The sequence below is a fragment of the Dama dama genome, chromosome 18, assembly GCF_033118175.1.
Source record: "Dama dama isolate Ldn47 chromosome 18, ASM3311817v1, whole genome shotgun sequence".
Classification (NCBI taxonomy): domain Eukaryota; kingdom Metazoa; phylum Chordata; class Mammalia; order Artiodactyla; family Cervidae; genus Dama; species Dama dama.
Window position 1 is genome coordinate 40020989 of NC_083698.1, and position 27478 is coordinate 40048466.

Below are 27478 nucleotides of genomic sequence, written 5' to 3' on the forward strand. Positions count from 1 at the left end.
GCCTTTAATTTTTTGTCTTGGCTAAATTACCCTAATATATTTGAAAAGATCAGGGTTTTAGAAATTCTTATTTATATTTTACAGATATTTTTATTTATAATTCATTCTTCCAAGTATTAGAAAAACAAAAGCCTTCATTAGATAAATCTTCATAATTTAACATAATTATTTTTAAACATGAAAATAATCTATGATAAATTCACAGTATTGGTGCCTTACCTAAAGCCCAGCTTGTTTGATGCAAGGAGATCCAACCAGTCCATCCTAAAGGAGATCCGCCCTGGGTGTTCACTGGAAGGACTGATGTTGAAGCTGAAATTCCAATACTTTGGCCACCTGATGCAAAGAGCTGACTCAATTGAAAAGATCCTGATGCTGGGAAAGATTGAGGGAAAGGAGGAGAAGGGGATGACGGAGGATGAGATGGTTGGATGGCATCACCGACTCAATGGACATGGGTTTTGGTAAACTCCGGGAATTGGTGATAGACAGGGAGGCCTGGCCTGCTGTGGTTCATGGGGTCGCAAAGAGTCAGACACGACTGAGCCACTGAAATGAACTGAACTGATACTCAAAATTACTTCTATACTAATAATAAACTCTAAAAATACTTAAAATATTTCAAACATTATAGTTAAAAGTCATCTGTTCATATTTTATACAACAGATGCATTACTTCTACTCATTTTATAAAGATAGTAAAACATTAATATTGGTGTAATTCTTTTTTTTAACTTTTTATATCATCCTACTTATCCAAATCCAGAGTAACTTTAAATAACCTAAAAATCTTTTCAAAACTTGAAGACATACTGAGTGAAACAAGCCAGTATCAAAAGGGCAAATAGCATAGATTTCTCTTGTATAAGTTACGTAGAGTAGTCAAATGTATAAACAGAAAGACTGGAAAGGAAATGACTGGGGGAAAGGGAATGTGGGAAGTTAAAAAAAAACAAAAAGATCTTTTTAGCTATGCAATGAGATATACTATGCCATTTTGTATATATTCAGTTCAAGAGTGATATGTGTCTTTTGCTGTAATACAGACTTCATTCTAAATGAAAATGAAAGAGTGCATGTAAAACACTGAGCACTGACTTGGTGGATAATTATTATCTTAGTAAATGTTATCCTTTACTAGTATGGGTGATAAATGTTTCAGAAGGTCAAAAGAGCAATGTGAGATAATGCCAAGTTTTAAATGAGTTCCTGAGTATGTTTATGACAGAATCAAATTACATACTTATTTTCCAACTGTATCATTCTAGGAGGAATTGTTGATAAGGATCTTCGTCACTACCTCAACTTACGATTTCAGAAGGGTTCTGTGGACCATGAACTTCAGCAAATCATTCGTGACAACCTCTACCTCCGCACAGTGCCATGTGAGTAACAGACGGTGTTATTTTTTACTATATTAACAGATAAATGTTCAGTTATATATTTATTGTTTAATTTAAAAGAAAAGTTAAATTTCACTGATTTTTTAAATGATAGACTTTTGGAATAGGCAATTTATTTGAGATATGGAAGTTATAAATGCAAAAGCTTATAACTGCAGTTGTGTGATTTATCATGATGTCAGATCCAGAAGAGACTAGTGATTTTCAGGCTATAAAACCTAACTTACTTCTCAAGTTGATATTGAGAAATATTAGTTCTAGTCCATGATGTTGATGATTTTAATGTTTTGGGTAGAACTCCACACAGGGAGACAAAGAATGCAAATTCAGTTCATTAGCTGAACAAGCTTTTTATAGCTAGAATCTACACAGTAACTGCCAATATCATCAGCAGTTTGCAGCAGAGAGGTCTTACAAGTTAAAAGGAAATTATGCATCAGAAAGTAAAACATGTTCTGTAACTCTGAGAAAGTGATGACATTGAGTGTTGGGCAGAAATGTCTTGTACATAGCCTGTAGAAATTCACAACAATCCCTGATTATGAGCAGGTGCTACTTTAAAAGAGAGGAATTGGTAAAATGATAAACTTTACAAATCAACTTTTTAGTACCTGCTTCAGTTAATTTGATAATCTTCTGTTTACTTTAGGACAACTCAAGGACTTTTCAAGCCAGATACTAAGTTATAAATAGGTATCAAAGTCAGTTTCTTTCAAGGTAGAGTCTATGACCTTTGGAAATTTTCCAGTCTCTCTGGAAACTCTGATCTGCTGGTGTTATGTATGTTCTTTCTTTTGTTTAGTTTTTGTTGTTAAGTTGCTAAGTCTTGTCCAACTCTTTGCAATCCCATGGACTGTAGCCCACCATGCTTCCCTGCCCATGGGATTTCCCAGGCAAGAATACTGGAGTGATGAGTTGCCACTTCCTTCTCCAGGGGACCTTCCTGGCCCAGAGTTTGAATGTGAGTCTACTGCATTAGTAGGCAGATTCTTTACCACTCAGTCACCAGGGAAGTCCTCCTTTTGTTTTAGTTTTGTTTTAAACTGTAATATACTCAAAGATGGGGTCTCTGGAAGGTTGATATTAAAGGAAGAAAAACTTGGCTGGAATAGATGAAACAAATAAACCATATATATAGTTTCTGGGATTGAACTACCAGAACTATGTAGAAGGTATGGATTAAGGATGACTATACTGAAAAAATGAAAACACACAAAGAAGTAAAATGGCTAATTCAGCATCCATTTAGCCTACACACATCTTAGGAAGGGTAGACCCTTGCCACTGTTAGTACTAAATGCTCATCAAAACAAAAATGTCATGGCACCGCTATCAGATATTCCTGGATGCGAATGCTTATCGATTGACATCCTATCAGTCCAAATGCTACTTCTGTCAGTGTGTGTTAGTTAAATGAATAGATTTTTGGACTCTCGCTTTAAAACTAGACGTAGAGAAAAGTGCATTCTTAAGTTTGTAAGTTTGACATTAGAGTGATGGGCAGAGGAAGATAGATTAAAGTAAGTGACTGAACTATTTATAAGGAAACTAATGGATGCGTTTTCAAAGCTGTGATGTTGTCAGTACAGACATGTGAATTTATCTTCTGTGACATGAAAGAAAGGAGATCTGAAATACTGAATAAAGAATCCAGGTACTTTATTATATTTAAAAGCTTGGAAGGATAGATAAGAGGCTGACATTCAACAATACTTGTAGTCCTTGCTAAGGTAATCACATAAATAAGAACTTGTAATTAAATATGAAGATAATAGAAGTAAGTTTTGCATTAGTTCATTAACTTCTTAAATAAGTCATCTCTCTTTAGAGTACCCAAGAAATACTATGATGGAAAAATAAATATAGGAGTAAAATAACAAGGCTTATATGAGTAAACATAAAGGGGTTTGTGATATGATTTTTGTACAAGGTCATAAATTCAATTAGAAATCCTTGAATAGCTCCTATAAAGAGATGATTAGAAACTTAATGAATCTGAATATTATGATAGAACAATTTGGATTTGTAGCCAGTACTCCTAATATCCAATAATACCATTCACTAACAATGCTCTTAACTTAGCATAAAAGTGAAAAAAAAAGCATCTAAGACAGATGTGATTCTGATTTATATTATCTATGATTACTTTACACTGATGAACTGGATCTGGACAATCCACCAGCTTCACTCAGTATATCTTTTAATGAAATGTTCAGATATTTACAAAGAGTATGCAGCAAAGATGTGTCAGTAGTGTGAAAAATTCAGCTGTTGTTTAGAATTTATGCGTGCATCCAGTATGTCTATTGAGTTTGAGTATGGAGTGACATTTGTTACATATTCTTTGGGTCAAATCATTCTCACTGGTTTTCATGTATCTAGAACTGTAATAGGAGCACATGTTACTGTGGAGCTTGTCTCTGCCTTTATTCATGTATTCATTAATATGATACCTCTTGTTTAATTTACTAACAGGAAAGGTCATGGAAACAAAATTATTAACTTCTAACTATGTTTGGGTGGTTTAACTTTTTATAAGGTGAGACTCAGTAATTTTGTTCACTACCACCACATTACTCCGCCATCACCAACTACAACTAGTGAGAAACGAGCAAAGTCTTGGAGCTGTATTTCCTTGGTGCCTAGTGAGTAAGAGAGAGTCTTGGGTGAGGGTTACAGACTTCATCCTTTCTATGCACACAAATGTACTTGTCCAAATCTTACTGTGAACAGTTTAGCTTCTTTACCTCCTTCTGAAGGATTCCTGGACCTGGCTATTGTCTGATTTCTCTTCTAAACATGGGAGAGAAGTTGTCAGTCTTAACTCTCTACTGGGCCTTAGTTATTGAGGCATATAATATAAAATTCCATCAGTCTGTTCTCTGCCCCATAAACAAGGGTTGACTGCATTTATCATTTTTATTTTGTCTTCCCAGAACTTTATCTCCGAACATAATTTCTCAAAATATGTGTTTTAAATCTGTGTCTCTAGGCATGGAAGGCAGGCATGATTACAGAGACAAGACTGTTCGGCATACAGTGAGCCTGAGTGCTTACTTACACTCACAGGCCCACACATACACGAGTACACACACACACACGCTCATGAGATCAGTTGATCATCTTCTAAATTGAATTATGTAGAAAAGATCCTTAGGAACTGACTGTATATTTTCTGTAAAATAAAAGCCAGTCATTTGATTCTATCTGTTAAAGACCTAACCTTGTACCCAAATGTACTTATATGTTTAGTTGCTAACTGTGCAATTTTTTTAGGATCTTCCCTGGTGTCTCAGATGGTAAAGAATCTGCCTGCAATGTGGGACACCCAGGTTCAATCACTGGGTTGGGAAGATCCCTTGGAGAAGGGAATGGCAACCCACTCTAGTATTCTTGCCTGAAGAATCCCATGAACAGAATAGCCTGGTGGGTTACAGTCTATAGGTTGCAAAGAGTCAGACATGACTGAGCCACACACACACACACACACACACACAGTTTCATGAGATCAGTTCATCATTCTTTCAAATTGAATTATGTAGAAAAGATCCTTAGGAACTGACTCTGTATTTTTTGTAGAATAAAAGCCAGCCACCTGATTCATATCTATTAAAGACCTAACTTTGTACCTAAATGTACTTATGTATTTAGTTATTATTTAATACTTATGTATTTAGTATTTATGTATTTAGCTAACTGTACAATTTATTGGGGGGCGGTACACGTCTTAAGGGTATACTGGTGTCCTAAAGTGAAACTTAAATTTTAGTTTTTAAATAATGAATACTAAAAATGACACTTTCGACAATTAGATTTCAGGCTATATAGATTATAGGTAATGGAACTTTACGAGAAATGAGTAAATAATGATGAAACAAGCTGTTGTGATCTGGAATGTGATAAAGCCTAACCAAGAAAAATGTATATATATGTAAATAAAGAACTCTAAAGAGTTTAGAACATCCATCAAATGGGACTTCTATTACCTTGATAGTATAGAAAAGACAATTTCAGAAGCACTAAGCTAGCAACACCCATTAGCAATTAGATGAAATTGTTTAATTGAGTGTTAAGTGTACCTTGGTAAGGCAGCATGCATTGTCCTTTGGGTATTATAGACTCAAAAGTATATGAGAAAAATGAGTGGAATTGAAACAAAAAATATTGGAAATTTTTCAAATGTTTAAAGACTAAAAAATGGAGTTTATTTTAATATTCTACTGAGCATAATGATTGCATATAGTTAATGAATCTAAGCAACCATGATTGAATTGACTATGCTTTTTCAATATGAGAAAAATAATCATTTCCATTTATTGATGAAGTTCTGTTTTTTCTGTCCTTAATATTTATTATATATGTGAGTTAATTTTTGAGGCAGGTATGAACACAGATATAAATGGTGAATACTTTTTCCCTTATATTAGGTGACATGAGGAAGGGACTTCAATAACCAATTTTAGAAGTTTCAAAATGAAACGGAGGATAGTTAAAATTAAATTTCTCTCCCAATAACACACTTTGTCATTTGTTTTATTAGGAAATATTTTAAATTTATCTGAAGCCAAAAGAAATATCAATGTATATAAACCAAGTAAAAGACAGAAATCAATAAAACTAAAAGTCTAAAACTCTTCCATAAAAAGGAAATAAAATGAAAATCATAAGTTTAAGATATGAAAGAAATTACTTTTATGGAAGAGCTGATTGAAATGTAACATGCAATGATGTTTCTACATATTTAAGCATTTTAAGTTAGTATAACTAAACTATGTTAAAAAGAAGCATTTTTAAGAATAAAATTGTAAGGCTTCTAATATATTTTTAAAAATTCTCTGTTATACTAAATTATCTTTCATGTAAAAATGAATAGAAGTAGGCTCTTAAATTAGGGGTCTCTCTCCTCTTAAAGAGAGACCAGCACAATGAAAGGTACAGCTATGCAGAGTCAATGTCCCTTTGTCCTAATTATACAATCTCATATAAGACTGTGGTCAGAGTTAACTATTGGAGAGAAGCAGGTGACCACATATCTATTAAAAAGTCTAGAATTAGGGCAGAAATTTTATGGGGATACTTTATAGGGAAAAATTATTTTAATTCTTAAGCAAAAAATAAGTATTTTAAAGTTTGTGGAAAATATGTGTTCTTATTCAACAAAGCAATATTTTTGGCTTTTTATTTATTATTTATTTATTTTTTATAAATTATAAATAAAATATAAATATAATATAAAATATATTTATAATATATATTATATAATATATGTATAAAATATAAAATATAAATATATATAATATAAAATAAATTATAATAAATAAATTATAAATAAAATAAATTATTTATTTATTATTTATTCAACAAAGCAACACATGCCTATTTGTGTAAGCATGTACACATCATTCATGTGTAGGCATGAATGAATCTAATTACTCATAATTTGTGTCATGAAGGTATGGTTCTAAGCATATTGTAAGAAGTGAAAGTGGAATCAATCTGTGGAATACCATAAAGCTAAAATCATCTTCTAACAATGAAGTGAAATTCTCTGAATTTAAGGTAATCAGGAACATAATTAAGTACTCAAAATATCTTTAAGCAATATAGGCCTCTGCGCTGGGATGGTAAGTTGAACTGTAGATAGACATGTGGGCATAGGACCAGAGATAGAAGGTCCAACTGTATTTTAAACCAATATATTGCAACAGCTGTATATTACACATCTGTTTCAAATTTAAATTTGTTTCAAATAAGAATCATCAATTTAGAATCTCTGTTTTGACATTGTTTTAAGGATGTGACTCATGTTCTTTCACAATTATTTCAGAATCAAGTTCCAGATTTTTGTTCTTTGAAAATGAATTTGTATTTGATTTTTTAAAATAGCCTAATTATGTTTTGTGCTAAGTGTTGAGAAAAGGGTATTAGAGAATAAATATGATTACTAGCTCTGTGGGCCAAAAGAGAAAGAAATCTGTAAATAAATGAAACTAAATTTCTTGAGAGATTTATAAACTTCGCCTGGAAATGTAGGTCAAAAGAAAAAAAATTCAAAAGCTTCTGAGCAGTAGCAAATGTTTCAAAGTGTCTAGTCATTCAGATGTATGCCTGCCTGGTATATTTATTAAAAATGTGTTGCTTTATAGAAAGTTATATTGGATTTGCCCTCTCCCTCTTATCCCTGAGAATAGTAAGATCTAGTTTCATGTCATATATGTGAAAATATCATAGATTTTCTTTCTTTTTTTTTTTTCATTGAGCAAAACAAATGCATTTTTCTGGTCACATAGTAACATTCATTGGTTTGGTTGATGGAATACACTGTAGGAGAGAAATGGCTTCAAAATGTTGCTTAAAGTGGAAAGTCAGAGGATATTAAAAGGGATGGTATTGATTTATCCATTTGACACTACAGGGCAGTAGCTTTAGAATAAAGGAACATATCTGGCACAAAAGAAAAGCAATAAACACCAGCAGTGAACAATGTTACTGATCTTCCAAACCACATATAATTCCCTTTGCCCTGACTTGATCACATCTTTTTGTGGTTATGACCCAATCTTTCTTTTTGGCTTTTTCTCTTTTGTTTTGTACTTCTCTTTTATCTCCATAAGAGGAAGGCTTTCCATAGGAAATCTGGGTTTGTGGACCATGGCAGATAGTATGTATACTCTTAGGCTTCAGTGGTTCCAGCAGCTGCTCAAGCAAAAATTGGAGATAAGTGTGTAAAGCATTTTTCCACCTTCAAAAAAGCCAGTCAGTCATTACTTTCAGTGTAAAATAGCTCACCTTCCAGGGAGCCCAGAATCTGCTCCCTGCAGACTTCAGAGTTGTAGCCCAGTTGGATATAAATTAGGGGTGCACTTCTTTGTATGTCTCTGCCCTTTTTGAACAGAAAGAATTAGGAGTCTATCAGGTCATACCTACCCAAGTTTTCAAAATTGGTTGATGAATACATAGGCTTTGGATGATTATAGCAGCTGAGGGAAAACCATAAGCAGATGACAGTGGACATTAATATTATTGCAGGACTTTAAGGCTGTAGGTTGTGGTACAGCACTCAATCTTAATTAACCAAAAGAACAATGAAAATAGAATACTAATTGTGATATCCTTATGTTTAGTGCAATAGTCAGTTATTTGCACATCACAGTTTAGAATTGTTAGAGCATGATGAGTAGACATAGCCCTTTGCTTTACCTTTTTGGCAACATGGCATTATGGAAAGAGCATTCATCTAAGAATTGAGAACCATTGGTTCTAGAGTAGGCTCTGCCGCTAACAATAGAACCTTGGCATAGGCTTTACCTTTGAGATTAAGGAGAGAGAGAGAGATAAGGGAAGAGAATGAATTCTAATGGTTCTTTCTGCTCTGAAATGCTGTGCTTTTCTGATTCTCCTGGCTTACTTTTCTTTATCATTATTCAAATCAGTTCATCAAATTGGCTTAAATTATTCTAAGTATGTAATGCCCTCGATATTAAGCAGGTGTAAACAGCTTATGGAAACTAAAGATATATCAAATACAGCAGACACTTCAAGGAAAAATAAAGAGCTGTGTATAAATTAGGTGCAGTTCTGGATAAAACCAGCCATGCATATACTTTCAGATTTTTCTTTGAATGTTAAGTTAAGGATGCCATCATAACTCTGATGTTCCTTGAAATCTGCCTTCATTATTCATGAAATTCTGAAATATGGTGTAGTCCTAGTAAGTTGTTGGGAAAATAAACATAATGAGAAATGCAAAACTTTTAAAATCACTTTCTTCCTTTGAAATGTCTAATGATTTGACATGTGACATAAAGGCTTTTGAAGCTTTAGGTGTGTTGTTATGAAAATGTAATTGTAATCTTTATGATAATATGTTTAATGTTAAACATTAATAAATGTCACTTATGCTGTTGAATGGCCTTTGGTGAACATCCAAATAGATCTAGCTAAAGGGAGATTAAATTAGTGTTCAGTGCGATCTTTACAGCACTATTTAAAAATGTAGGCAAGTCGGTAAGGTTTCTCACACAGAATAATTAAAAGGTAACACTGATGTAGGGTTGACAGTCAATTTAATTTGAAAATATAGGCATAAATTCTGCCTCTCTTAGGGAAGTCAGAAGTTTAGAATAGGATCTATTCCCAGTTAGTTTTCCAGTATCTATTCGATGCTCTCTTACCTTTTCTACTTAAAGGCTAGCTTTCAGGAATGTTGTTTTTTGTGCATACAAAATTACAGGTATCTGCAAAAGTTATGTTGGAATGAAGACAGAACTTCATCTGCTGCTCAACACAATGAACTTGTAGGGATATATGATAATTCTTACCTTGTCCTTCAAAAAAAGATTGAATTGAGGACCTAACACTGAGCTATGCATATCTGTCCTTTCCCAGTTTTGGTAGGAATTCTAATTCTCTTTTTCCTCTTTTTTTTTTTTTTTATTTTTTGAAACTAATAAAAAAAAAAACTCCACTGATCAGTAAAGAAATTGAATATTTGTAGGAAGCCTATGACTTCATGTCTTGAATTCATCTTAGCATTTTCCAATGGGGGAATGGTTGGTGATTCCCTAACCAGGACCAGCCCCAGGTATGAGACTCTATGAGCATCAGCTAGAACAGTTCTTTTACTAAGCACTTCCCATGTGCAAAAAAATATTTTCATACATTATCTTAGAATTTTCTAAGAATCCGTATAAAGTAAATGTTAATCTCATGTTTGAAGACATATGGAGAAACTGAGGCTCCAAGTTTAAGCAATGATTTAGTAAGTCTGGAAGAAGTGGAATTCTGTCTCAGGTGGATCTAGCTCCCAACCCACACTCTGCATGAGCGAACTCTCTAGCAGAAGCTCCAGGAAGACATGAACAATATAAGGGTGCTTCAAAGGGGTTCAGTCATGCTGTTGGAGTAGAAAAATAAACAAAGAACTCTGCAGATCCACAAACAACCTAGTGAGCATGAATGAAGTTTCACAGGCTGATAGGTTCTCTGATGAGCATGAATGCAATTCCATCAGTAGAAAAGACATTTTTGCCAAATAAATATAGACAGAAATTCCCACAATTAAAAAAACATATATATGAACAGTTATCAGGAAACTTTTCAAATTAACACCCATTGATTGGCTAGCTTTAGGTTAGTTCTTTTCAACTAGACATTAGTCTCTTGCTTGGCCATTTATCAATCAAGTATCAGATTGGTTTCTTAGCACATTATTGCCAGAAATATTGGAATGTAAAGTACTTATGGGCAGAAAACTTAATTGATAAGTGTATTATTCCCATAATTAAAACTGTTACCTTGTTATAGAGAGATCAAATATGGATTACCTAAAAACTTTTATTAATTTCTGAAGTTTGCTTCTAAAGCCTTACTTAACTAAGCACTTCTAGACCTGTCTCAGTTTCATACTCTGAATTCTAATCTAAATGTAAAATTCTAAATAAATGGAACTCTATAAGCAGGTATTTATAAAAGTTCCCAGTTTCTCACCTTGGCATTTTACAAAAGAATTTTTTTTTTTTTTTTTTGCAAACCAGTGTGAGGGTGACAAGGGGTTGAGTAAGGAGAAAAGAATGAATTAACATTTACCAGATATCCACATACAAGGACTTTAACTATGTTGTTAATTTTGCAGTCCTCAGAGTAATGTATTATGGTTCCCATTTTCCAGACCAGATCATAGCTACTAAGTGAGTAACAAGGAATCCAAGTGTCTAGGTCTTTCTCATACCAAGAACCATTTATGGGATGTATTATGTTAACTCCTGTGACTCTGATATCCCCTACAGTTCTGAAAAAAATCTCGAGAAGCCAAGAAAGTAAGAGATTGCTTGGATGTGTATCTCCATTGTTAATCTGATGTTTCCCATAAAGGCAGAAAAAATGTTGAGAATAGATAGTGCATTATACAAGGTCTTTAAATCTCACAGTATTCCCATAGCCATTGTACAGAAGCCCCACTAGTCATTCCTCTAAAGGCTCCAGAAAGACCAAAGTCGGTAGCAGATTATTATTCAGCATCAGCGATATTGTTGAATAATAACACCTTCTCCTGTTCTGTTCTTCTTCCTGTTCTCATGCTTCTCAGAACAGAGACAGCATGGTTATTTAGTTTGGCATTCATAACACTCTAATGGGGAAAATGGCCCTTCTCCTGTTGAAGAGAAGTGTTACATTCTCTTCACAGCAGAACTGTTACCTACTCATTTAGCTGTCACATGCAGCCCAGTGCAGTGACAGCTTCTCAGAGCCTGACTCCTCCAATGAGCTAAGCATTGGTACATGGTAACACAACTTGGTACGATTTGTTTGATCCTTTCAGCAGGAACACATGAAATTGAAAGGTCCACATGTGTTCATCAATCTTCCCTGGTTTCAGGGTAAATGCCCAGATTCTGACTCAGAGGATCCAGGATAATATCCATGATAATATCTGGTGTCAACTGAGCATTGTAAACTATTGAGAAGCCAATGAGTGGTAAGCCAACCTTATCTTCTGTCCAACTTTCACTTTTTTTTTATTGTTTTCAGTTCAAAGACTTTTTTCTAATCCATTAAGCAAAATAATGTATAATGTGTTCTTTAGGGTTCATCCCAGGAAATAAAGATATGTAAGTTATTTTCAAAAGGAAGAGATTTAGAGAAGTAGTTGTTTAGAAAACTGCTGAAGAAATTAGAGAAGAGGGTTGCAGAATAGATCCTCAGGAATAATACTCAAACAATACACTGCCCTACCAGGGTAACTACTTCTTCTGAGGCCTGTGGCTATGATTCATAAATCCAGAATTAAGAAATTTCATGAAGCCAGAATTGATAAATCTCTAGGTTTCACAAAGGCACTATTCAGAAATTGCTGCTGTGACTGCAATAGCCACTTAACAGTTGAGAATTTGGACAGTAGAATGCTCCTGCAGAAAACATCATATCTCTAAGACCTTTTGGGAAGAAAGAAAATATCACCTTTAAGCATCTTTGCTTTCTGTAATAACTCAATAGGCATACAGTATCAGTGTCTTAAACTTATTATTTTTTTAAAAGACTGCTCTAAATTTTCAAATCCTTTTTGATGAATCTGTAGTTGAATACTTGCAATTTAAGTAATTGCATTCAGAGGTTAGTGAAAAGATTTATAGAACATTTTTATATAATGTTTTTATTCTCTACTTATATCTAAGTTCCTAAAGATTCGCTTACAGTATGCTAACAGGCTATATAAAATACCAAGGAAATTCATTTGTTTTTCTTGAAAACCAGGACACATAAGCATTATCAGTATATTCTAGATTTAATCTACTCTACTTATAGAATGAAACATTTTAAATGTGTATCAGAATCATTGTTCATTTTTATTCACAACTTTATTATTAAAAATATGAATGACACTAACAAAATTTAGTTCATAATTATATTTCTCACATGAAAAAACAATTGACAAAATTTGCTTTCAGAACATAATTTAAACTTAGAGCAAGAAAAGGAATCTTAATTAAAAGTGAGAAGTTGAATATATTATTTGAAGCACTAAAGAAAATTAATTACAGTTTGAAAAATGTAGGACACTTTTCAGCATTAAGTGGCATAACATCTGTGATCACAGATCAACATTGGCAGCTTTTTGTGGGGTGCACCATCATTGCTTTACTACAAAGCTTATTAAGGAATAATACTGTGACTCTTTTGGTAGAATAAAATGTAAGAAAAATGTATATAATAGGAAAATATGACTTGGTACAACTGGCAAGACCAATTTTTGTATCTGTATTTCAGCCAGTATGTTGACCTAATATTAGTTTTGGAAAAAATACATCTGGTTCCCTGATATAAATATAAAAATTTAATTTCAGTTTCTGTAGGTTGGATGTTATTTTCCTTCTGAATATGGCTCTATTCACAAAAATTATCTTCCGGATTCATTAGTTGTAAAAGTGTGGTTGTTAATTCAAAGTGTCATCAACATACCTAATAACCTGTTAAAATTAAAGAGAGTAAAAATTTATAAACTTTCATGTATTGTAAGTTATTTTAATTCAGTTAAACTAACATTGAGAGCTGTAATGTATGTATGACCAGCTGAGTACTGGGAATATGGAATGACTAAAACACAGATCAAGAGAAGAAAACAGGAATAAGAAGGAAGGAAAACCAAAACTCATGGCCAATCCCTGAAGGACTAAAGGTTTTCTTGGATTGCTTTTTGGTAGTAAACTTAGTCCATCATTTACTAGTTAGAGACACACATTTTTGTCCAGAGGATGAATCTCAATCTTCCAGAATCTCTAAACAAAGCCTTTAGGCAAGGAACAAAGGATCAATGGCTCCTTCAGTGGAAACCTGGTGGTCAAGAGAGGCTCAGGTAGTTAGAGACTTCTGTAATGATCCATCCTTGTCCAGGAAACCTAAAGCTGATATCAAACACATGGCCCATCAGTTCCTGACTTTCTCTTCATTATTAAGAAAGGGTGGTGAGGTTCAGCAAGTTAATAAGTAGCCCAAGATCATTGAGCTTATAACTGTGAGAGTAATTTTTCATTGTAAATTAGTACATGGGCTCCCCAATTTTTATTATTGTGTGTGTTATCAGTGCTTGATTTCCTTTCATATTGACCAAAGGGATGATTCTCCAGACTTTCACAGTTAGGGACTAGCTTTTGTGTGTGTGTGTGTATGTGTGTGTGTGTACATATATTTTTATGTAGTTTGTTTGTTTTGGACAAACCACACTGCATGTGGTATCTTAGTTCCTTGTGCTGCTGTACTTAGTTGCTGAGTCATGTCTGACTCTTTGTATTGTAGCCCTCCAAGTTCCTCTGTTCATAGGATTTTTCAGGCAAGAATATTGAAGCTGGTTGCCTTTTCCTCCTCCAGAAGATCTTCGTGACCAAAGGATTGAACCTGCGTCTCCTGCATTGAAGGCAGATTCTATACCCCTGAACCATCGGGGAAGCCTCTTAGTTCCTTGAAGTGAAGTGAAAATCACTCAGTCATGTCTGACTCTGTGACCCCGTGGACTATACAGTCCATGGAATTCTCCAGGCCAGAATGCTGGAATGGGTAGCCTTTCCCTTCTCCAGGGGATCTTCACAACCCAGGGATTGAACCCAGGTCTCCCACGTTGCAGGTGGATTCTTTACCAGCTAAACCACAAAGGAAGCCCAAGAATACTGGGGTGGGTAGCCTATTCCTAATCTCTGCTTGCTATTTGGATCAGTGCAGTCTGGAGTGAAGCTATTAGTATGTAGGCTGGAAACATTGGTATTTCAACACTTCATGTGAGGTTCCAGTCAGTCACTCAGTATCACACACAGATACTCCCCAAATCCCTTCATATGTGAAGACAGAAGGAAAAGATTCAGAGTGTAGGCAAACTATCTTAGAATGAGATAGGTTTGGAATCTAGGACACAGGCATAAAAGCTCCCACTGCTGAGGGCATGGAAGGATGAAAGGATGCATTCAGAATTAATTACATGTTATGATTTTATTTTCAATCTAGAATACTGAGATCAATCTCAAATTCATAGCCTGTAACAGCTTTGAAAGGCATGCCTCTAGGATTTTCTTTTCTTCCAAGCCCCATTGCACTATCATGTCTTCCATCAACCCTGAAAAATAAAATGTTTCATGAACTTCATTCAGCATCAGCCAAGTAAATCAGAACACTTCCCTTGAGAATCTTGCATTTTTCCTACTAGTATATGAGACATCACAGATAATTACAATCCAAAATGTTTCTGTAATAAAAATATGACAGGTGGTTAATCCTTGATTAGCATAATGAAATTGATCTAACAGCGAATTCTTTGAGGTAAAGGTAGTTTTTATTTACATGAGAGATGAAAGTAGCAGCAAAACTGCTACTATTAAGCAATGTAATTAGTGCCGATGTAATTCATCTAGACGTTTAGTCAATGAACTAAAATGTCTTGGGCTGTTTTTTCCTCTAGAACAGTTCTCCATTCAGATGCCCATCAATACTAATACTGGATATAGTTGCAAATGAAAATACACAAAGCACTTATACTTTTGTAGTTATAGAACTACAATTGTACAATTATAGAACTATTCTTTTTCTGTTTTTTCTAAACTTGAAATTGGATTGCTGATTCACCTTGATCCAGATCAGTTACTCTATGTCATCATCTATCTGCTAGGCCTTTATCTTATTTTTCCTCCTAGCTATAACCCATTCTTCTCCATATCTTGGCTTTAACTATATGCCTTGATGCTCACTCTATATAGCCATCCTTTGTGAAAATCCTGTGACATCCCTTGAGTGGTAATTACACAGTGGTCACTTCATTTATAGCCATAGTGCAGTAAAGATTCCATAGCCAGTAAAGAATACTTTCAGTAATCATCACATGAAATATCAACAAGCTGTTAAAATTGTATCCAAGTCTATTGACCTTCCTCTTTCAGCCCTTCTAGCCAGGATTACAGAAGATCAATTAAGCATTGGAGAAATGCAAAATAACACAAGGCTTTAAACTGTGGGTTTAATCATAAGATTAAGAGAGATAGAGTAAGCAGGTTTCCAGATATTTTCTACTTTTGTTCAAAATGAATTTTTCATCTCAGAAGAGTTGCTTTTTCCTAGCCTTGTGTAGATTTAGCAGACATACTGCCAATTTTATGCCAGTGGATAAAATCTAGTCCCCCCGAAAATAAAAAAATACCTGGACTCAAACCAGCATTTTGCTTGGCAGAGCTCTAAGTAATGCTCAGTAGTATCACATGTTAGTTTTGCAGCCTTCTTTGCCGTTAGGTAGAAACCACAGGACTAGTTTGAGACAGTATGACTGAGGAAGCTATGAGCTGGTCCTCTTCCTGCTTCTCTCTTCCCCTGCTGCAGTGAACCTAATGGCTATATGTTTTAGTTGGTGTATCCATTACCAGAATAGAGACTGTCCTGGACAACATTAATCAATCCAGATTCAAATGTGCTCTGTCAAACTTTACATTAAGATTTGGAAGTTCATTTGTTTTATCACAGCACATATTAGAATTCTGACTAATACAAACCAAAGTATCCTTCATATGAAAGTAAATACTAGGACACATGTTAACCCCTTGCTCAGTTCTTGAAAATAAGTGAGATAGCCAGTTATAAATCTTGTTTTATCCTTTCCTATGTGTGTACATGTCAGAGTGAAAAAATCATTATAAAAGCATATGCTATTGTATTGTTCATCAGTGCTTCAACCTGGCAGGCTGATTTTTTCTTTTATTAAAAAAATGAAGAAATGAAACTATTTTTAATAAAATTCATACTGTTATTCTATTTTCTATAGTAGAAAAGACTTTAGGATATGATTAATGGAAAAAGAGAGGAAGGAATAAAAGTTCTATATTCTGTGAAATTTTTAGTTTGCACCTTGACCTTGATCACTTTAATCAGATAAATTTGTGACTTGGGATGTTGGTTCATTATAGATGAAACAAAAGTACCACACTGTCCTTTATTCTGTAGTTAATGATAAACCTTGAAAATAAGATAATCATTTTTCAATTAGGCTCCATGCAGAGAATAGATAGCATAGTTCTCAACATGTTCAGAACATAATCAGCATTAAGTTGTCATATTTTGGCTGTATTAATGTTGTTAAATTGATGTAATAGTCATTATAAGCAGATACTCTTTCCTGAAATCAGTTATTGCCTGAAAGATTTTAGCAATTAAAGCTGTATTCATTAGCACACCTTCATCTATACTTTTTTCCAACTCATTATTATGCTTCTCCCTTTCCTCTGCCTAGAATTATGAAGCCATGTAAGTTATAAAATAAAATTTCAACTGCTTGGCTTGTTAGAAGTGCCACATTATTCATCACCCATACAAGTTGTACAGACCTTCCTTATGAAAATTAATACCCTCCAAGCTTCCGCTTTGAGAGCATTCTTTCTGTTTAGTTGTGGATGCTTCAGACGTAAAGTGCTGTCCTTTTATCCCTTGCTCTGGCACATGTTGTTCATAATGCTCACCCTGGAAGGACTGACACTTCTGGAGAGCATCTCTCCCTTTCCTTACTCGTAGCTACTCACAGGTCACCATGTTCTTAATTTTCTTTGTATCATGAAAGTAGAAAATGACATAAAGAGGTATTAACTGTGAGACCAGGAAAAAAAAATGTGATGACATAAAAAATAGTAAAAATCCCAGCTTGGTGTTTGATAGCCAGTTTTATGGTAGAAGACAGATAGTATAGAGATTTGTGTTCTCCTTAACTCTATTGTTGATTCTATAGCTTTAACTAAAACACTTTAACTCTAATGGCCTTGGTGTGTTCATAAACAAAGGTACTGTAAACCAGATTAGTTAAGCTCTAGGGTACTAAATTAGTAGGAATAATAAGTTGGAATGGGCAGGAAGTAGAACAAACAGAATGATGGGTTTCATGGAGAAGGGTTGGATTGGGCTCCCATGGGTGATCTGTCAAATAGACAAAATCTGAGTTCAGCAGGTTTTTTCCTGCTGTTGTTTGGTGGTTCATGTATTTACTTAAAGAGGGACTGATTTTTAAGTAGATCTGTGATAAATGGGTAAAGTGAGAGATAGAAAAAAATAAGAACTTAGTCTTTATAACTCATTTTTCTTATATACACAATATAGATCATAATTTTATTTAATGTTTTCATGGTAATATTGGGATTAATTAGTATTCATGTGAAAGTAATTTGAAAATGAAAAATTTCTTTTAAATGCTAAATAGTGTTGATTCAGGTTTGGTTTCTTAAAATACCTAACTCTTCATTAATCTTTATAAAAGTCCTCCAATGTGCATCACAGAATTCATAAACTTATATGTATAAAAGAGATAATATATATAATACATAAACATATATAAGATATAACGATAGTATATATGTCATATAATATATAAACATATGTGTATATTAAGTAATGCTAATCAAGCAAAAAGGGACAGTTTTATGGCCTGAGTTATCAAACTTTCCTCACGTGGTGCAGCTGTGTGCATGTTATGTCATGTTCAACTCTTTGCAACTCTGTAGCCTGCCAGGCTCCTCTGTTCATGGAATTCTTCAGACAGGAATACTGGAGTGGGTTGCCATTTTTTTCCTCCAGGGAATCGTTCCAACCTAGGGATCGAATTCACATCTCCTGCATTTGCAGGCAGATTCTTTACGGCTGAGCCACCTGGGAAGCCCTCAAGTGATGCAATAAATGGGTAAACTGTTAACTGCCATTACTAAAGAAAGACTTATTGAGTTGCATGGGAAAGCATTACCTGAAAACCTTCTATGAAGATAACTCTACATATGTATGCAGTCTAATTAACATATATGACCTTGATGTTTACAGTCATTAACTGTTCTACAAATCAGAATTAAAAGTAAATATATATCCAGCAAGCTCTCATAGCCTTTCCTAATTATTTTGCCATGACTCAAAAGATGAATATTTTACTTGGGGTTCCAGGATTATAGGGTTTCCTAGTACTGCAGGCAAAACCACTCTAGCATTCATCAAATGTGGATTTAAAAGTTTAATCTTAATTTAAACAAAGTTAAGTGTCTTACTGGTGAACCATGGAGTTATATATATAAACCATATATATTAAAATAAATATTAAATATATAAATATATATATTTTACTGCCTGAGTTGTGAAGATAACCCTCGCTAAGTGGTGAAATTCTACATCTCCTATCCTACAGTTAGCTAACACTCTATTGCTTGATTTAGCTCTATTGCTTGATTTAACACTCTACTGCTTGATTTAACTTTTCTTTTTTGGTTCTTTGGTTCTTTATCAATAAAACAACTAAAATACTGGAATTGGATATTATAAATATTTTAAAGGATTATCTATAAATCAAAATGTTCTCAAATTAAGAATTCTACTAAACAGTATAATTGAGTCTGCTAAATTAAAAACATTTGATAGCTCTAGTAGTTAAACAAATTAATAAATATAGAGAAATATACTGAGGTAATAATAAAAGCAAGAATACAATATTAAATTTCCAAAGTAATTGAGAGTAATGATTGAGGTAATTGCTACCTTAAAATTCTTTTCTCAGAGTAGTGACTTTAAGTTTCTAAAGAATAAATATATGCAAGAATAGGAATATAGTGTATAGAAAATGATTATATAAAGGAAGCAATAACTATGTCTCTCTATAAAAAAAGAACTTCAGAGTTTTAAACTTTAGTAGGGTTTATTTGCTATTTGAAATGTGAAAAGTACATTATTTTAGTGCAGAGAAACAATCATTTTGTGAGGCAACATCCTAAATAATAGAACTATTTCTTCTAATACATATTAAATATACTTTTATAGATGATTGCATAAAGCTTAAGTGATACAATAAATATATTTATTTATTCCTTGGAAAACTTACAAATCTTATGTAAAAGTGTAGTATTAAAGAAAAGTTCTTTAACCTACAAAGAATGAACAAATGCAAAAAATTATACTCTTTAAATATTGATTTCTGGTATTCATGTGCCTTAGTATTAAGTTTTTTTTTTTTCATTTATTTTTATTAGTTGGAGGCTAATTTCTTTACAGTATTGTAGTGGTTTTTGTCATACACTGACATGAATCAGCCACGGGTTTTCATGTATTCCCCATCCCGTTTAAGTGATCTACAAACACATATGGAGTATAGAAATAGCAAATTATTCATTTAGTAATTTTCAATTAATCCTTATTCAGTAACTTCAAATATTGAATTAAGCAGTCAAATTCTCATTCAGAAATGTGTATTACCTTTCTAATTGATATAATTTGGACTCTAATCAGCTTTTTGAAATGTAAAAATTAAAGGTAAGTTGTTCACTAAAGAATCAAATTGTCCAGGAAATTAATTTCTCTAAAGAATGTAAATTTGGGTTTTTAGCCAGAGTAAAAGGGAAGAAAGGTACATGAAGTAAAATTGAAAATGGATACAGATAAGACATTTTCTTAGAAAGCAGAATAAATTATGGGAGCAAATTATGGCAATCATGGTAGTAAGTGGAATGATTTCTGGAATAACTGGAAAATAAAAGTGAGCTGGGAGAGCAATGATTGGGTAAACAAAGTGGTCTAAAGTGTGCATATTAATATATATATTATTTCCCTGTTGTTTCGGTAAGAAATTATCATAGACTGAATGGCTTAAACAACATAAATGTATTACATTTCTTGGGGTCAGAAGTCTAAAATGGCTTTCTCTGTGTGGAAATCATGGTGTTGGGAAGGTTGTGCTCCCTCCAAAGGATGCAGGGGAGATGCCATTCCCTTCCCTTTTCTAACGTCTAGAAGCTGCCTTCATTCTTTGATTAATGCCCCCTTTTCTTCATCTTCAAAGCCAGAAGAATAGCATCTTCAAATCTTTCTCTAGCTCTGACCCTCCAGACTCTTTCTTACAAGACTCATGGGTTATGTATGACCCAATTCAAATAACGCAAGATAAACTCCCCAGCTCAAGAGCCTTAATGTACTCAAATCACAATTGCAAGTCACTTTTGAAAATTAGCTGTCACAGTTGGGGATTTTGGAGATTGTGTAGGATGTAAATACATTTTTTTGAGGGGTGAGCATTATTTAGGCAAAGTGTATAAATTGCAGTTGTCACCAAAGTCAGAGTTCATGATCAGAAGCAGAACCCAGAGGAATATACTCAGGCAATCACAGTATCTGATTTTTGTTGGCTTTGGATTTGAAAGTGGCTGTTTTAGCTGAAATGTAAGGGATTTCCTCAAAGTGGGATTTCCACTATGCTTTTCTGCAAGTTATTTTCTTCTATCCTCATTCATCCAGTTCCATAGGTAGAACTTTACTGAAAAGACAGTCTCCCTTACCTACTCAACGAAGCTTTTCCTGCGTTTAACTTAATTCTGCACTTCCTCCTCATCATTGTCATCACTATTCTTTCTTTCTATGATGTTAATCGTTGATCATTTTTATGATGTCATTATCAAATAGCAGAAGCAACTCCACAACTCCAGCTATAAAGAAGGAGCTTAGAGAAAATCTGATTAGAAGGTTCATTGATTTATTCACTTAAAAATATTTATTGAGTGCTCACTGTGTTCTGAACTCTATTCTAGATACTAGCAGTAAAGTAATTAAAGGAAATGGAATTCCTACCCTCGTGAATCTTATATTTTGGTAGGACAATAAGCCATCTTGGTTGAGCTTTTGGAAAATAAACAAACAAGGAAATAAAGAATTTGGCAACTCGGAATCAATACTATGAAGAAAATAAGTGAAAATGAGAGATAATATATAGTGTTAAGTGTGTGTGTTGCGGGGAGGTTAGTGTGTTCTATTTTAAATATGGTTTTCAGGGAAGGTATCATTTAAAACCTAGACTTGAAGAAAAGAATATAAAATAAAAATCATGATACTATTTGAAGAAAGGACCATCTAGACAGAAGGGACAAAAGACCTCAAGTAGGACTGTGGTTGGTATGATGGAATGAAGAACAGATGTGAGGCCAGATTGGCTGGAATGAAATTAATGAGAGACAAGGGGGAGGTGGTGGAAGGTGATGTCAAAGGAAGGTTGATAAAAGGAAACAATATAGGATCATATAGGCTATCATAAAGACTTTAGCTTTATGTTAAAATGAGATGTGCAGGGAATTACATGGTTTTGAACACAGGAATAATGTGCTCTTCTGTCCTTTGTTTTAAAGGGATAATTCTGGCTGTGTTTGAGAATAACTGAATAGGAATAGAACTAGAAACAAGGAGACCAGTCAGTTTGGAAGGCTGTTACAAGCAGAAAGGATCGTTATTTAGATTAAGGGTCAACAGTAGAGATAGTAAGAGGTGATCAGATTTTAGAGAATTTTTAAAGAATATGCTGATGGAATGGATTTGGATAGATAAAAATGAGAAGTTAAGATGATATCCATTGTCTGATCATCTAAACTAATGGAGTCCCAAACGAAAGAAATGCAAAAGACTGCCAGAGGAACACGTTTGGGGTGGAAAATTGGGAATTTGTTTGGGAGCATGTTAAATTTGAGGTGCCTATTGGACAAGTGGAGATATCTCCAAGTGGAGATACTGAGTAGGACGTAGCTCTGGAATTCAACTGAGATTCTGGGCAGGAGATATGAATTTTGGAGCCATCAGCATGGAGATAATGTGTAAAGCTGTGTAAATGAATAAGATTACCTAGAAACTAAGTATGAATAAAAGAGGATCTAGGACTGGGCTTGATTGCTTTAAGTATTAAGTGGGGAGACACAAAGGGAACTAGAAAAGAACATTGAGAAATAATTAAAGCATTTCAAAGGGAGGAAATGATAATCTGTGACAAATATTGATATTTAGCACTGAGAATCAACTATTAGAGGTTAAGTCTTAAGCCCATCTTATGTGGTAAGGTCATTGTTTTCATATAGAATGAAAGGTTATTTAGGATAACTTCATTAATGAGTAATTGAGATTATCAGGATGGGGCTTTAGTCACGCCACACTCAACAACGTATCCCTTGCTAACATGCTGGGGTTATAGAAAGAAAAAGTACCATTGTAAAATCCCCAAAGAGGACATTCTACTCCAATATTACAAAATATCTTGACACTAAAAGGATTAACATGGAGGAAGTCAACAGCTCTACTCCTACATAAGAGCATTATGAGCATAGTGTTCTTGTTAAACGTAGGAAATTATCATCTCTATGTAAGAGCATTTATTTACCTCTTGACTAGAACCTCCACTCTTATTTCTGATTTTTTCTTTCAAATTGAATTTGGTCTCTAAATATAAAATATTGTCCAATAAAATAGAATGTGTGTTCATATATGTACTTTTTTGTTTTCAGTTCAGTTCAGTTCAGTCACTCAGTCATGTCCGACTCTTTGTGACCCCATGAACCACGGCACACCAGGCCTCCCTGTCCGTCTCTAACTCCCGGAGTCCACCCAAACCCATGTCCATTGTGTCGGTGATGCCATCCAACCATCTCATCCCCATCTCCTCCTGTCCTCAATCTTTCCCAGCATCAGGGTCTTTTCCAATGAGTCAGCTCTCTGCATCACATGGCCAAAGTATTGGAGTTTCAGCTTCAACATCAGTCATTCCAATGAACACCCAGGACTGATCTCCTTTAGGATGGACTGGGTGCATCTCCTTGAAGTCCAAGGGACTCTCAAGAGTCTTCTCCAACACCACAGTTCAAAAGCATCAATTCTTTGGCTCTCAGCTTTCTTTATAGTCCAACTCTCACATCCGTACATGACTACTAGAAAAACCATAGCCTTGACTAGATGGACCTTTGTTGACAAAGTAATGTCTCTGCTTTTTAATATGCTATCTAGGTTGGTCATAACTTTCATTCCAAGGAGTAAGCATCTTTTAATTTCATGACTGCAATCACCATCTGCAGTGATTTTGGAGCCCAGAAAAATAAAGTCAGCCACTGTTTCCACTGTTTCTCCATCTATTTCCCATGAAGTGATGGGACCAGATGCCATGATCTTAGTTTTCTAGATGTTCAGCTTTAAGCCAACTTTTTCACTCTCCTCTTTCACTTTCATCAAGAGGCTCTTTAGTTCTTCTTCACTTTCTGCCATAAGGGTGTTGTCATCTGCATATCTGAGGTTATTGATATTTCTCCCAGATATCTTGATTCTAGCTTGTGCTTCCTCCAGCCCAGCGTTTCTCATGATGTACTCTGCATAAAAGTTTAATAAGCAGGATGACAATATACAACCTTGACGTACTCCTTTCCCGGTTTGGAACCAGTCTGTTGTTCCATGTCCAGTTCTAACTGTTGCTTCCTGACCTACATACAGGTTTCTCAAGAGGCAGGTCATACCAGGTGGTCTGGTATTCCCATCTCTTTTAGAATTTTCCACAGTTCAGTGTGACTAATCACAAAAAAAAAAAATGCTATTAATTTTAACAATATATCTTATGTAGCTCAATATATCCTAAAGAGTCATCTCAATATGTAATCAATATAAAAATATTGAGATATTCTACATTCTTTTCTTTTGCTTCTGAAATTCAGTATGCATTATAAATTTACAGCTTATCTCAGTTCACACTAGTCACATCACATATGGCTAATGATTGTATTATTGATGGGGAAACTCTGTTCAATAATCCTGTTAAAGCAATTTTGTTACCAGGGAATAGCTCACACAGGTTAACCACTCTCACTGGCCTTTGTTTTTTAATTTTTGCCCTCTTGTGTTTTGATTTTCCTCTTAGAGAAAGAAAACAGAAAGCAGGTCAGGGGACCAGAATATGTCAAAGTGGCCCCTTTCCTTTTAAGTAGGTACTTTCCATTGTGTTGCTTACCATTATAGAGATGCATATAATAGAAGCTTTTATTATAGCTAGAGATTATGGTTGTGAGATTCTAATACCTTCTGTTGAATGGAGGTCAGGTTCTAGACTTGCCTGTAGGAAGGTGAAATGTGACCCTTAATGAAGTTGGGATTCTGGAAATATTGCCTACACTTGTGAAAGAGAGTTAGAAAATTCTGCCTATTGGGCCCGAGAGTTGTTAAGATATCTTGTCTTTGTCTGAAACTCTTGGTAGTTAAAAAGGAAATGTCTTCCATGAAAAATATATACCAGTTTATACCACACAAAATTGCAGAGTCTGAATTTATACACCCTACACAATGCAGATATACCAAGCCAAGATTGGTTCTGGATAGTTACTTCTGAAAGTTAAAGTCGCTCAGTCATGTCCAACTCTTTGCGAATCCATGGACTATGCAGTCCATGGAATTCTCCAGGCCAAAATATTAGAGTGGGTAGCCTTGCTCTTCTCCAGGAGATTTTCCCAAACCAGAGATCAAACGCAGGTCTCCCGCATTGCAGGCGAATTCTTTACCAGTTGAGCCACCAGGGAAGCCCCTGTAGATACAAACAAATGCAAAAATATTTGTAATCCACTTCTATGATCCGAGGTGCATGGGTTTCCAAAAGGGAAAAAGAAACGTCTCTTTCAGGGTCAGAAAATAAATTATACCAAGGTAAATATATCTCTGAAAAAGACACAACAAAAAGAAGTAATAATATTCAAAGAACTTCAGTAATAGGACAATCTGAAAGACACTGTAAAAACATTATACAAAATATGCTGGGAAAGTAAAATGTGAAATAGAAATCATAATAAAAGAATAGAATATGGTAGAATAAGAAAAGACATATTGTAAGCACATTTCATCTCATTTTTTAGAAATGAAAAACATAACCGTGGAAATGAAAATGTCAGTGAATGTGTTTTAAAAGCCACCAGATGAATTAGTGAACTAGAAATTTCATCTGAGGAAATCACCAAGAATACAGTGTGGAGAGAGAAAAAATATGAAAGAGAATTTAAGACACACGTGGAGTAGGGGGATTAAAAATTCTGTCATAGTCTTTAACTCGGTAAGGATTAATTCTAGAGGAAAAACTAGAAAAAATGGAGAACAGGCAGCATTCAAAGAGATAATGCCTAATAAGAGATAGATTTCATGTGTATATTTTAGCCCAACAAGGCCTGAGTTGAGCTAATATAAATACACACACACACACACACACATATATATACACCATAGTTTGTACTAATACACATCATAGAAAAACTTTAAAAGATCCCTGGAAAATCATTCTTCAAGGCAACAAGAACTTGTAAATTACAAATAATCAGCAATTCGGCTAACAGCAAGTTTTTCAACAACAATAACAGTGAGCAGTAAAAAGTACATTTCACTATGATGAAAATTGAACCAAGAGGGAAACTGAACCAAAACAAAGGTGTGAATTGGAAAAGTGTGGGACCCCAAGAAATAGTGATGGACTAAGAAACTGTTAAATCTAAATAGGAACTCAATGTAAAATAACAACAACAATAATAATGGCTAATAGGGGGATGTTTCAAAGTAAGAATTAAATACTGTGCGTTCATAACATCAAAAATGGAGAGCTGTGATCACAGTTAAAATGCACTTGTTTTGATCAGATGAAGAACAGTAATGGTAATTAGCTTCAGACTTTCAGATAAGCTTGCATGGAGGAATTTTAACAGTAACTAAGTATGGATTATTCATTAAAATAAGTCATATAGAAAGTCACGAAACATATCTCAACAAACATTAGTCAATCCTTATCATACAGATAGTCATCCAGTTCCAGTGAAAGAAAATATTTCCCCAAAATCTATTTTTAGAAATTAAAGAGAACACTTCTCAATGGTTAGTATTTCTGTCAAAAATGATAAAATAAATGTCCTACAATATTTAGAACAAAATACAATCAATATTTTATATTGAAAATTATCTGATCCAGCTAATATTATTTTTAGAAGAAATTGTGTAACTTAGATACATCTCATAGAAAAAAATTAAATTAGAAGAAAGCATAAAAGATACATTTAATAGAAGAAAGAAATTAAATACAAATTTTGGATTAAAAAATGAGAAAAAATCAAACCTAAAACAAAAGATATGATATAGCTAAGAGTAGTAATTAATTAAATACAAAGAAAAGAAGCAATTGAGAGGTTCACCAAAGCCAAAAGTGATTTTTTTTTTTTTTTTTATGATTTCAGTAACTTGCCCAAAGTCACCTAGTCAGAAACCGTGGCACCTGGCCTTCAAACAGAGCAAGTGCAACTCCAGGCTTTGAATTCTTTACCCAGTAACACTTATTCTAAGACTCTTTTTTTCCATTTTACTGAAGTATAAAATGAAGTTCAGAAAAGTTAAATGACTTACTTATCTTAGGTTAAAGTGTGTATTTAGTGATAGATGAACACAAGGACTTTTTGTCCTCTAACACATGTAATACCTAAATGTAAGTTGTTTCAGTTGATTGTATCTAATAGGCAGCTTTTCTGATGGCCTCAATATGGTGATAATGATGGACAAGAGCACTGTCTGTAGAACAGAAAGTCACTTAGATTTAGTTTAAAACCATCATTTGCAACTCAAGACTATCCCCTTGGATGTGTAACTCCCTTTTGTGCTTTGGCTTGTTCATTCTATTTTGTTTATTCAATAATGACTTTAACTGACATTTATTGTTTATTCCATGTCAGGTAATGCACAGTATTTTATTTGATTCAGCTCATTTAATCCCATGAGATAGATGTAATCATTTTTCA

General features: G+C 34.1%; 1 protein-coding gene across 3 annotated transcripts in view; it reads left to right on the plus strand.

Moving 5' to 3' along the window:
• Nucleotides 1-27478, plus strand: part of MAGI2 (membrane associated guanylate kinase, WW and PDZ domain containing 2) — a 1418975-nt gene that overhangs the window by 418883 nt on the left and 972614 nt on the right. For all 3 annotated transcript variants that reach the window (XM_061165155.1, XM_061165157.1, XM_061165156.1), the window contains exon 2: nucleotides 1269-1385. In XM_061165155.1, the coding sequence (XP_061021138.1) occupies nucleotides 1269-1385 (117 nt within the window). The remainder of the gene's footprint in view (nucleotides 1-1268; nucleotides 1386-27478) is intronic.